The sequence below is a fragment of the Empidonax traillii genome, unplaced genomic scaffold (assembly GCF_003031625.1).
Source record: "Empidonax traillii isolate 1590-97213 ecotype Southwest subspecies unplaced genomic scaffold, ASM303162v1 scaffold53:size2875158, whole genome shotgun sequence".
Taxonomy (NCBI): Eukaryota; Metazoa; Chordata; class Aves; order Passeriformes; family Tyrannidae; genus Empidonax; species Empidonax traillii.
Genome location: NW_020955246.1, coordinates 1939700 through 1952557, shown reverse-complemented (window position 1 = coordinate 1952557; position 12858 = coordinate 1939700). Strand labels below are relative to the sequence as shown.

Here is a 12858-nt window from a genome sequence, read left to right as displayed (position 1 = left end):
CCCTCGCGGCCTGGGCTTGTCCCGTTAAGAAGATGACACAAAAATCTCCCTTTTCAGTTAAACACAATAGCATAAAAATAAAACTGCAGTGTTGTGATGGATTAACAGTTACAGAAATAAACTCAGAGATTATACTGCACAAACCTCAACAGAACCACAACCTACACTTTCAAATCTACACTATTCTCTCTTTCTGCTGTTCTATAGTACATTATATGAGCAAGATTAAGCAGTAGGGACTTCTACTTGGTATCTAGTGCTTCTGCAAAACATAATCAACTTTATATAAATGGATATGTATCAAAACTGTTCTGCAAAACCTGTAAAAACAGAGCCTAAACCTTGACAGTTGTTTTTATGGCATTTAAAGCTTCCTTTGTCAGGGCCCTACCAAATTCTCCTTTCTGACATCTAAGTCTAGTGGTTCAAGACTGGCTTGCATCGATCATCAAAAGTAGCTTATTGCTCCATCTGGGACACATTGTCAAAGCTACACTTGCATTCAAAATATTTGGTACATAATAACGGGGAAAAAAAGTCTCAAGTCTTACTCTTCCAAACAAAAATTGATGTGACAGCTCACTATTACAGGAGTCAGATCTCATTTTCTTCATGACATTGCCTTTATTTCCTTCTGTCCTATTTTCAGCTCCTACCTCCTTGCATCTGCTATGAAAGCTGGAAGTTGTTTTGCTGATCCTTATTTACCTCAGTGAGAAGATACAAAATGTGGTGCTCTGGTGCCTGCATTTAATCAACTGAAGGATCTACCAACACCAGCTAAAGGCAGAGGGTAAGAGCGTGTTGCCAAGAGCAGGAGCTTCCTCTTTGGATGGTGGTGAACTGTTACATCGACTTCTTTACTTCATGAAAGTGGAGCTTCAGTTTATGAAACTTAAGCTTCATATTTAACCACAACACCAAGTGATCCTGCTAAGATATTCTCAAGGCTGTTTCCATAGTGCTAGATCTTCACAGTAATGTAGCAAACCAAGTGAGAGAGGAAATTTCCAACAGATCAACCAGCTGAACCCATTCACCTTGCAAGCTGGCAGACACACGGGGAAAGAGGCAGGGAACAGAAAGAACTATTACCTTTGATTAACATACTGTTTAAGGTGAGAAGACTATTGCCGATAAACTGTGTTGCACCACGCCTTTTGCTAGTTGTGAGAACCACCAACCTGTATCTAAGATGAACAAAAAAAGACAGCCAGAACAGATTTGCTTCTGACTTCAGTTTTCTCAGAGTTACTAATTTTGGTGTCTACAGTCTGCATATAACAACATAATCTAACTTTTTAAGTCATTATAGAAGAACAACTTCAGAAAAGGGAAAAAAATAATGGTTTTATTAAAACCAAAATATCCAGTGCTTCAGCTCTAACATTTTGCCAATAAACAATTCTCAAGTGTTTACTCTTAAATAATTTTACAACTGATGACAAACAAACAGTTTTCATTCTAAAAAATACAAACATTTGCTTGTGCAAATCAACTTTTAACACACTATAGGGTCTTGCATTCGTCTCTTGCAACACTTTCAGCATCTAAAACTGACTTCTGCACCATCTAGTTAACACTATTCTATTGCTCTAAAAATAAGTTAAAACTCCCTCTCACATTAAGACACATTTTACCGCTCACAACTGAAAATACTTGGTACCTATTGCAGAGCACATCACTGGATGATGTTATTAAGACTTCTTGCTTTTTGAATAAACTTCACATTTGTTTTCCACGTGTTCTATTAATTCTCCAGTGTGTGCAAGCATGAGTTTTTATTCTGATATTCACCTACACAACAAGGAAAATATATTCCCAATTTACTCCAATCGAAATCAAAAAATTGTCTCAAAAGGCATAGAGCTCATACAAGATCCAACTTAGTAGCACTGGGTAGTGCTACAATACCCTTGAAACTAAAAAGTAAATAACTTTAACTACCACTAATCAGCATCAAGATATTTTCTTTTACATGTCTGTTAGTTTTGTTTTAAATATTTGAGAAGTGTGGGGGTTTTTTAAACTTGGCACTTAATCTAAATACTGCAAAAACTGTTTTGGGAGATGCAGCATGTTTTTAGAAGCTTATATAATCAAATTTGAGATATAACACAAATATTTGTAGAAACAGGTTATTTTTGCTTTAGAAGAAAACCTCAAAACAAATTAATATTTGTACATCTCCATGACTCATACAGTTAAAATAAATCAAAAATTACAAATAATTAGAGCTAAAAAAAAATTAAAATTCAGGTTTTTCAAAAGGTTAACCAAGTTACAATGAACCCACTTAGCCACGATATTTGGTCTTATAAGTCTACTGGCTTTGCAGTTGGTAGCAATTTCACTGTAGATATTGGATTCTTTGGAGAACCTCTGTAACGAACTCTTTCTTTTCCTGGAGCACTTCTTGTGATTGTAGATTTTTCTGGGGCAACACCCTGAATATTTATATTTGCATTAACTTTCAAACCAGATTTAACCGTTTCATGATTGGTTAGATCTTCTAGAACAGACTTTGATGGATGAACAGTCACTTTTTGATCATGGATTCCAGCAGATCTAACAGAAACATCAGGCTTGTCTGATGGATTTGATGGCCTGCAATGTGATTTGGATGTTAAGTTTAGCTGCTTATGACATATAGAAATTTGGTCACACATACTTTCACTCCTGCATGGCAAAACCATGGAACTCTTTGAGGGCTTTTCTGTGCAGGAGAATAGTGCAGAATCACAGCTCAAAGATTTAACAAGTGGCGAACCAACACTGCTTGATTTAAGTGGCTGAGAGCTTACAGATCGTCTGTTAGCCTCCAACAAAGAATTCATTCTTCTTACAGACTGTCTAACTGGAGTACGTTGAAACTTCAGAGGTGGTTTAGTTTCGCTTGCAGAACTTGGATCATTTAATGAAAGCTTGTTGAACCACTGTATGTGGTCAGAAACCTTTCCACGGTCAGAAACAGTTGATGTTTTAGTTAAAGTTTTATCAGAATTTTCAGCTTTCAAGTATTGGTTGCCTACGTTATTTTGCAATTTAGGCAACTGTGAAGTAGGAAGCTGTCCTGCCGAAGAAAGTTTAGCAGTACCTTCTTCTAAATTACAGCATTTTACCACACAGTTTTCAGCTTTTTGTGAGTGTATTAATTCTATTTCCTCTTTCCTTCCAAAGAAATCTAATTTGTTTAAGTCATCTTTTGTTGAACTGTTCTGAACAGTCAACTTGTCTTCCCTGTCTGGTACTTGAGGCACAGGAAATTCTGTTACATTTTTTGTATCTAGTTTTGGGACCTGAAGTTCAATCTCAAGAGATGTTTTGAAGTTTCTTTTCTCCAAAACTTTAATTTCAGGGGTTTTTGACTGCTGTTTATCAGCAGCAGAAGATTGATTAAATTGGTGCAACAGCTCTCTGGATTTTATATTTCCTAGATTTTCAGAAACTTCTTCAGCTAACAATTCTTTCCCTGGATTGAGCCCAGTGTCACACAGAATTTCATTTAATGTTTCACTTGCTACATTCATGAGGGAAGATTTATCACCTATCAAATTGTGACAAATACTTCCAGATGCAGAGAAGGCTTGCTTAACTTTCAGTAATGTTTCTGCAGTTGAATTACTTTCCTCTTCAGAAAGCACAAGTTCCAAGCTGTTGTCTTGTTTGCTTACAGTTGAGGATTTGAATTCATCTGGAACAACTGGTGGCTTTCCAGATAATGAAACAGATTCTGAAGAGCCAGCTCTCATTTCAGGGTGTCCTGGCAGAATCTGCTCACTCTTACTGATCACCTGAGAATCCATAACAGCAGGACTATTCCATGACATTCGGTGAACTACCTTATTGTCACATTTTGGAGTTAGCAAGTTTTCTTCTGACTTGCTTACATTCCTCGAACCTTAAAATAAATAAATATCAGTGGTTAAGAATAGTATCTTGTGATTTTAACAACAATTATAGGCAAAATTATTACTAAAAAACTAATTGTCCAAGCAGCACTAAATTTAAAGACACTGTTACTCCCTTAAATTTCAGAAATGTGAAAAAATGTTGCAATATTAAGAACTGAAATCATGCATCTCATCTTGCTTAACTAACAAAACAGAACTACTAAAACACACAAGAAACACAACAAGTCTGTTCTAAACCAGTTCTTTTTCCCCAGAAGCCACTAACACTCAAGTAACTTTAGCTAGAAGTACACTTTTATTCAACTGCTTTTATACTTTTATCCATAAAGTTACTTTTGCTTTACAAAAAAAAGTAAAAGTTTTCCCCATCTAATATACTCAGTAAGATAATTACCTTTCTTAGGATATTTTTCATTGATATACGGGCTGAAGAGTCCATCTCCTTTCACACATTCCGTTCTGCTTTCCAAACCTTGCTGACTTGCAAGACGCCTTCCAATATTTTCAGATCTATTGCCAACTGTACATCCTGGTACAATATTCTTGAACAAACACAAAGTGTTAGTTGCTTTTATATAAACTTGTAATCTCATTTACAAATGAACCTCCAGGAAAAGGCTATGCAAATCAGTCATAGCAGCCTTTTCTTGGCCATATTTTATCTTCCCTTGATTCTCTGTAGACCTAGGTAGAGAACAGCCTACCTGCAGTAAGGCAGACTTAATCACACCCTGAACAGTGATTCTCTGCATAGCCTTTGCAGGGTCAGAAGTTCAGGAGCTGTGAGACCTACTGATCTACATCCCTACAAGTGTGATGGGATTGATCCCAGTTGGCAGGCAAGCTCCCATCCAGCCACATGCTCGCTTTCCCCATTCCCCAACAGGATGAGGGGGACAATTGGAAAGGTAAAAAGGGAAAGACACACACACATCACAGACAAAAGCAAACAAACAAAAAACTCCAAACCCACACCATACAAAGGCCTTCACTTATAGCAGGTAGATCAATTCTCAACAAGCCCCTGAGCAGTGGCTACTTTAAAAAAACTACCCCCATCCCAGTTTTATTAGTGAGCTTGACATCACATGGCACAGAATCGCTCCTTGGTTAATTCAAGTCAGCTGCCCCTCCCTCAGCCTCTTGCCCCATCCCAACCAAACAGAGTACAAGCTGATCAGTTACTGCTATGAAAATAAACCTCAGGCTTCTTGTACTTGACAGCTAGTAGGTCCAGTTAATATTGTGATCCCCTCCATTACAAAATAAGTCCCTCTTGCTACTGGAAATCAGGGCCCAAGAGTTTGGATTAAAATCTGCACACTAACAAGAAGACTGGGTTAAAAGCAGAATACTTACCTGTTCTCTATTGCTTTTCCCCAAACCAAATTTCAAGCGCAATGACCTACGAACCATTTCTTTTCGGCTTATCTTAGGAGAAAAACAACCTGTCTTTCCTGATTCAGCCCTGGGAGGAGAGAGGGGAAGAAGTGACACATAAAAAAACTTCAGGAGGGCAGTGAAAATATCCTGACATTTACAGTTATTTCCTCTAGTTTTACTTTATTGCCTTCTTGCCAACCTTTTTTTACTAGGCACAGGAAGCTACTATACCAGTTCTTATTTTGTTTTGAGCTCCATTTTGCCACACTGGAAGATCTGGTCACTTTAAGATTACTATCCAAGTTGCTACCAAAAAAGATAATTTTAGAGACAGGTTGAGACTTTACATATCATGAGTCAAGAGGTGTAGACCCATCTTTCCAATTTTTTATGTTCTGAGAGTTAAGGCAAATTACCTGTATAACTTTTTGTTTGCAAGTCTTTTGCTTCTTCTGTTCCCTGTACTAGACAGATGATTTTCACCCATGGTTGAAGGAGATAGTGAAGTTTGTGATGACTCAAGAGACACACAGGGACTTGCTTCAAAGTGAACTACAGGAACAAAATTATATTTATATGATTTAAAATAGTCACATTTTTTCAGGTAAAGACTTAACAGTTAACACAGTAAAGAATAGGTTTTTAAACAGCACAAGATTTGTTTGCTTATTTTGTGGAGTGCTGGTTTGAAATTAATTTGACTTCCACTTTACTATTAAATGAAGCTGTTCCTTGAAGCATCCATAAAAGTGGCTGGAATGCAATTAATTACATGCTGCTGATATCACTACTTCAAGTAAATTTCCACGCTGTTATCATCAGATCAGTTCCTCAAATTAGGAACTTAATAAGAAAAATTAGATTCAGTCTCAATATTATTTGCAGTATTTATTTTTTTTTACATACCTAGCCAGAAGAGTTAAAGAAACCCTCAAGAGTTGCTGTTCTACAACTCAACTTTTTTTACAAAACACATGCATTATACTAGCTTTACAAACCGTCACTGTTTTGATTTGCTTATGCACAAAACCAAGAATTTCAGAGAACATGAAATGATTTAATAAACAAAAGCAGTAAGTTTTAGATCACTCATTTGAGGGGGGGTGAAATAATCTTCAGGCAAAAGAAAAAGCCAACCTAGAAATTTTTTTCAGTCTAACTTGAGTTGGCAGGACATTAAAGAACCAAATAAAAAAAAAACCCAGGATCTGCAGAAGAGCCTGACAGTTGAAAGCGCTCTAGTAGAATAAAGCAGTACTAAAACACTATCAAATAAAAGTAAAAATTATTCTTTAGAGTTTTGAGGTTATTTAGCATCTAGAGAAAACAAGAAGTGACTGGATACAAGAACGAACCTTTATAATAGCCACAATCATATTTCACATAGAGCTAAGATCAGCTATTTATGCATTTAGGAGACAGAAGGCAACAACTTTCAAGAGGTTGGAAGCATAGGCAGTCTTCACGGATTTGTGTGTTAAAACAGAAACAGAATTATAAATAACCTCAACGATAGAAAGGGATGGAAAAAGTAAAAGGACATCAGGACTGCAAGTCAGAGATAATAGAAGACTTATGCTTTTGCTCAATCCATGTGACATGACACTACTAACGTACATAAACATACACTATGTACCAAGATAGGGAAGTTGTGCAAGGTACACTAAAGTAATGAGCATCAGTGTCTGCCTAACAAGAACAGAAGACTCTACACTTAAATTAAAAAGCCACAACCAACCACTCCCAGCCAAGAGGAAAAAGTGAAGGCACCGTACCTGATGCTGGTGTTGAGCTGCTGTTAAAAATGCTAGTTGGTAAGAACTCAAAGGCAAAACTATGCTTAAAAGACCGTCTCTTCTTGCTGGACAAGCCCTGAGAGCAATCAGTTGGAAGTTTACGCTTGGTACTTGGAGTAAGAACCACTGGAGTCACTGATGAAAGGACTGAAATAAAGAAAATCAAATTGGTAATAACAGCTTAAAAGTTTGAGAGTTTACTAAAATAAATAATTGTTCTGGGTTTTTTAACTCTGAAAGAAAATTGTTGTAAAAGCTTAGCCGAAGTGCATGCATTTTGAACAGGCAAACAATCAGTATGGCTTAGGGGGAAGTTTTTTATTTTGTTGGGGTTTTTTGCAAGTTTAGAGTACCAGAAAGGAAAATTCAAACCCACACATTAATTAACAAAATAGGTATTAGGAGGAAGTAAAAGTATAGCCATATACCATTAGTTTAGGAGACAGAGTAAGTGTGAAAGAATTTCAGTCCTGGCAAATTCATTCCCAAGATGATAAAATGCTGCACTACTGCACTGAAGCCTTAGTGTGCATTAGCTAAAAAGCGCAAGTTTGGTTGTGTAATCCCGGAAGTAAACCACACAGCCCACTGCTGCAGTGATTATAGCTGCTCCAAGAATTACAGTAAATGCAGTATCCTCAATAAATATATATCTATATTCACAGTTTTAAATAATTTAAATTCAATTAAGTTCTAATTCTTCAGTTAAAAAAAATTTGTGGAATATAGTTAACAAATACTGAAGATACTGCATGGGCTTTATTTAGTACAAATGCACCAATACCTACCACTTTTGTCTTGCTGGGGTGTAGTGGAGGGTGTTCTGTTAGATTTAAATTTATTCAATGCTCCACTAACAATATCTGAAATGCAAGACACACCAAGCAATCAAATTTAAATGTGAAGTTTGTCTTGCTCTATTTTCAACCCAACTTTAAACTGTATTCTTTTCAGGGAGAAATAAAGCATATCAGTTTAAATAGTTGTTTCAGGTACCAAAACCTATAGTGCTATTGCAACCTACAATTGTATTTCCATGTGTTCACAGGAAAGCTTAGTAAACTACAAGCTTTGGTACTTTTATGGTATCTGGAAACTTAAAATGTAGTAATGCTATGTTGTACTACATCTTAAAAAAGAGCACCACCTGCCTACTATTGGAACATGTTCCACAGAACTACCAAATTCTAACTGATTCTCCTCAAAATGTTAACATTCGTGTTTATCACTTTGCAACTCTGGATGGTCTCCCTTCTTCAGTGGTAAAGCATATTACACAACAAAACATGCCTTGGTTAAACATATACAATCATACACCCTTAATTTCAATTGCTGTGAGGATTAACACTCCAGCTACACAAGCTAAATACATACCTATATTTTTATAGCAATACATAAAAGATCAGTGTAATAGTGGATTTTAATCATCAGGTAAATGTATTCCACAGTATTTCCTCTGAGAGTGCAGAACAGAGAATATACCATTTGATTGTCCACATTTTGGAAAAAAACCCCACCCAACCCTATTGAAAACTGAAAAAAAAAAACAAAACCAAACCAAACAAAAAAAACCAAACCAAAAAATCACACCAAACCCCTAGATCCATGACACCAGAGCACACAGTATCCAATAATATCAAAGTTACACTTCAAAACACAAATTAGCTACTCTAATTAAAAACAGACTTGCCATTTGTATCCTTACTTTCTCAAGACTTGACTTATCAAGGTATGTGTTGAAGTATCATTTCAAAACCAGTAAAAAAAGCCCAAACCTAACCATAACAGAACAAAAAAAAAAAATCAACTTTTACTGTTTTGCAACAGGATCTGCAGCTGACTCAACCAAAGGCTGGAATATTAATTTGGCTTCACAAATCCATACAAACCGAAATCTATTTTTTGGTAGACAACAGACACACTAGAATAAACTCAGAGTAAATATAAAATAAAGTAACACGATTACTGAAGTCTTATTTAGATTTTGCAAACCAAGCCCAACAGGTTTCACAGATGTCTATTTTGCTTTTGGACAAAGCAAGCACTTAGGATCAGGATACTTGAAGTTTCAATTCTATTTTTGGTTTTGAAACTTTCACAAAACATACCTACCCCCAACACTTCGGTGCCTCCTCCTCTTACATTCACTGGGAGATTCATTTTCACTGTCTTCCTGGCCCCACAGTGAGGGAGTAGATTGAAAGACATCAATGCCCAACATTGCAGGAATCTTTTCCAAGATAAATTCTGGTACTTGCCCTGGATTAGTTAAGAAATATATTTTTAAATTATTCTTAAAAGATGAAAAGAAAAACTGCATACAGGTTAGTAAAATGAGACATTTTGATAAACATTTATCAACCTACCGATTTCTGCTGCATGGTCAATAAGTGTTTCCACAACAGCAGCTTGCAAGCGAATTTTTTTTTCCATATTAGCTGACATCTTTTCATTTTCATTTGAGTGCAAGAGGTTGGGAGCAAAAATCACTGCCAGATTACTGCTATCCATTCTGTTTTCATTGGATCTTAACAGGAAAAGGTTTTTTATACAAGTTATCAGGACATCAGCAGTGAAAAGAACAAATAAGACAAATGCAGTTAAAAAAATAAAAATGGAATAATTCACTCAAGTGCTTACATAACAAGACGAGATTAATGTGTAGATTTATGCATACCAAGCCAGGTAACTGCACGACTATGTCATTGAAATCAGGAGGATAGAGGTTATATACCACCTTCAGTTTTGGAGAATGCAAAATATCAGTTAGATTACGGCAATTTTGCTTTCCAAAGAAGAATGAGAAATACAGCTTGAACAAAGTCAAATCTCCAGCTTGGAGATTTATGAAATAAAAGACCATGACTGAATTCTAATGAATGTCTGCAGATAAAGAAGTTTAAAGTTCAAACCACTCACAGAAAGTTAGAGCACTTGCCTGGAAAGAGAAGTCGCTAAAGGAATAAGGCCTGTTTACAAGCATTCTCTGTACACTCACCTTAATGACACAGTTCTCAGAAAGTTGAAAAAGTATCTCAAAGTTTCAATTATTCTGTCGGCCATCAAACACGACAGCAACACAGTTGCAATTTTCCTCTCATTTCCGAGCTGCTGAGCTTTGACAAGGCCTTCGTGCAGGTGAGGCGGAAGGATGGGTTCTGGCAGCTCTCTAAAGAACTGTTTGAGAAGCCCTGCAACATCACATGGCAGCGCAGCTGAGAGGCAGTTCTCACCCTGATCCAGTTTACTCTGAAATTTTTCACAAGAAACATGATTTAAAGTCTTCAACATATCATCAGATTTTTAAGTTTAGGCATTAATCCTCATTAATCCACAAGTCAGAAAAGACAATCACACCTTCCCCATAGTTAGTTTCAGCCTTGTCAGGTGTTACCCAACTATAGTATCTACAGTGAGACACAGGCAATGCTGTCAGAGCACATGTGTGATTTACATGTTTCCCATGTACACACCCTCTAGGAGAACATTGCTAAACAAATATCCTCACAGTATCCAGTGTGCACAACTGTAAATGAGCTTGTTCAGTCACCAGGCCAAAACGTTTTAAAAATAAAGGGAAGCCTGTCAGTTTTTGGACTAGATCTTCTCATTTCTAAAGCACATAATGTTACCAATCTACTTCCAATATTAAAACTTGAATATGACTGAAAAGAGTCCAAAAATTAAAACATGCAGATGATCTAGTGAAATGCAGCTTACTAAGAAAAACAAGAGCAGCTTTACAGAATACCTTCAAAGCCTTTAAACGAACAAGAGATCCAGACTTTCTGAAGAGTCCTTCAGTATGAACGTGTTCTTCCAAATATTCACAAGCCTCAACAAGAAAGCTGAGAAAAGTACAGAAACATACTTTGATGCTCAGAAAAAAGCTTGTTTTTTTCCAGAAAAACTATTTCATAGTTTTGTTATAAAACTTTATACATAGAATAATTTCCCCCAGTGACGAGAAGTATAAAGAAATACAACTGAATGAGAGCTGTGGCTCTGAATTCCCCATCTAACTTCTGTGTCCCTCATTCCCTAGCTGAAACTATTCCTATATCTACCATAAGCTTTAGCAGACCTGGAAGAACTATTTCATTCCTTCTCCTGACAAGGGTTCAATACTATAAAGAGAAAAAAGTAGGTGTAAAATTATACATTGTTAATTTACCTTGGAATGTAACCATATTCTGGCACAAGTGATCGTGGTAGCGCATAAAAAGATGTTCCAAAGATTTTACCCTAAAATACAAAATTCAATTAATATTACTCGAAAGTTGATATAATTATCAACTACATATTACAAAAAAGCACATACTCCACAAGTACAAACATAAAGGTAGTTAAGACAAAACACAAAGTCTTTCAGATAAGACAGTATTGTCTGGAGGTATTGTCTGGAAGAGCACTGTCATCTAGGTATCAAAGACTACACTGATTCTAGTTACAGGTAACACCCTAGAGATTGTGAAAGAGCACAAAGGTTTTCTGCAGTATGTTTTACACTTTTAATTTTACAAGAAGTCAGTTTTCTTATAGGACTCTCAAATCAGTAAGGATACTAACCAGATTGTTTTGGAATCTCACCTTAGCTTTTCAAATTGACTAAAGCCTATTTTTTAAAAAAAATCAACATAAGACAATTGCAATAACTTCCTTTTTCTTTTTTTTAAAGTACTTTTTTCTTCATCTCAGACATTCATGATTGCTGTTTCAGGGAGGATTAAACTCAGGAGAATAATCTATAAAAATGTTCTGAACTCTCCTAGTTAGCATTTTAGCAAGATATTAAAGTATCTGTTATGTATTAGAAAATTAGCAATCTATTCAGTCATTACTACTGATGTTCACCTACAGCATTTTTTAAATGTTTATCTGGGGTTGCTGCACAGTTGTGTCAGTTATAAAAGCCCACATTTCAACTTTTATTTACTTTTATTTCCTTACCTCACCTCTTTTACATTTCTATTTACAGAACACGCAAGCCAGTTCCTCTCCCAAGCAGAAGAGGATTGGGATCATGCCCAACTTGTTATTAGAGATGAATGCAACCTCTTGGTCAGCTACACCCGAAACTTTAAGTGCTGACCATATCAGAAAAATTGTTAATCAGTAACTAACCCATTAGGCCACTTTGGGCCTATCTGTCCTACAGAAAACAAACATAACATGATAAGGAAAGAGAAGCAACACACCTGCCATTGTGTTCCAGGTTGCTACCAAAACTACAAAAAAGAAAATTAACTCCAAGAGATAATTTTTTTTTCTGTATTTACACGACTGCATAATGGAGAATTCCAGTGGTTTGTAATTCAACATTTACAAGTCCTGATTTGCTCACTTCCCTAGGTTTTGTGTGAAGTACCTGAAGTTGTGATTTAAGTTCTTAGTTAACAGGCAGTAAAATCAATAAAATTATGTCTGTTCCCTTACAACAGAAATAAAATGCCCACAGCAAAACAAATGCTATTCTGTAGCTTTTCCTGCTTCACTCAGTGGTTATTTAAATTTAATTTTCTTCCTTACATACAATTTAAGTATTACAGACAGTAATATAGACATCTTTTATTAAGACATGCATATATTACACACAGTTCTTATTACCTTCCCTTCAAATGGAAAAAGAAAGAAAAGTCTAGAACCAGATGCTTGATATTGACAAGGGGGGAAAAACTAATTCTAACTTAAGTCTTGCTTTCTCCCTTTTCAAAGCACCCAACTCCAACTCCAGCATGTGCTTTCACAACTTCTTTGGCTTATAT

General features: G+C 36.1%; 1 protein-coding gene across 2 annotated transcripts in view; it reads right to left on the bottom strand.

Moving 5' to 3' along the window:
* Nucleotides 1–2169: 2169 nt before the first annotated feature.
* ARHGAP11A (Rho GTPase activating protein 11A) overlaps nucleotides 2170–12858 on the bottom strand; it is a 12447-nt gene continuing 1758 nt past the window's right edge. Inside the window, exons 2-12 of one of the 2 annotated variants that reach the window (XM_027879299.1) lie at nucleotides 11268–11338; nucleotides 10845–10941; nucleotides 10092–10342; nucleotides 9460–9620; nucleotides 9206–9352; nucleotides 7882–7956; nucleotides 7073–7240; nucleotides 5714–5849; nucleotides 5274–5382; nucleotides 4309–4456; nucleotides 2170–3901 (exon numbers count right to left, since the gene is read on the bottom strand). In XM_027879299.1, the coding sequence (XP_027735100.1) occupies nucleotides 2316–3901; nucleotides 4309–4456; nucleotides 5274–5382; nucleotides 5714–5849; nucleotides 7073–7240; nucleotides 7882–7956; nucleotides 9206–9352; nucleotides 9460–9620; nucleotides 10092–10342; nucleotides 10845–10941; nucleotides 11268–11338 (2949 nt within the window). In that variant the 3' untranslated portion in view covers nucleotides 2170–2315. The remainder of the gene's footprint in view (nucleotides 3902–4308; nucleotides 4457–5273; nucleotides 5383–5713; nucleotides 5850–7072; nucleotides 7241–7881; nucleotides 7957–9205; nucleotides 9353–9459; nucleotides 9621–10091; nucleotides 10343–10844; nucleotides 10942–11267; nucleotides 11339–12858) is intronic. The other variant, XM_027879300.1, reaches the window with a different exon arrangement.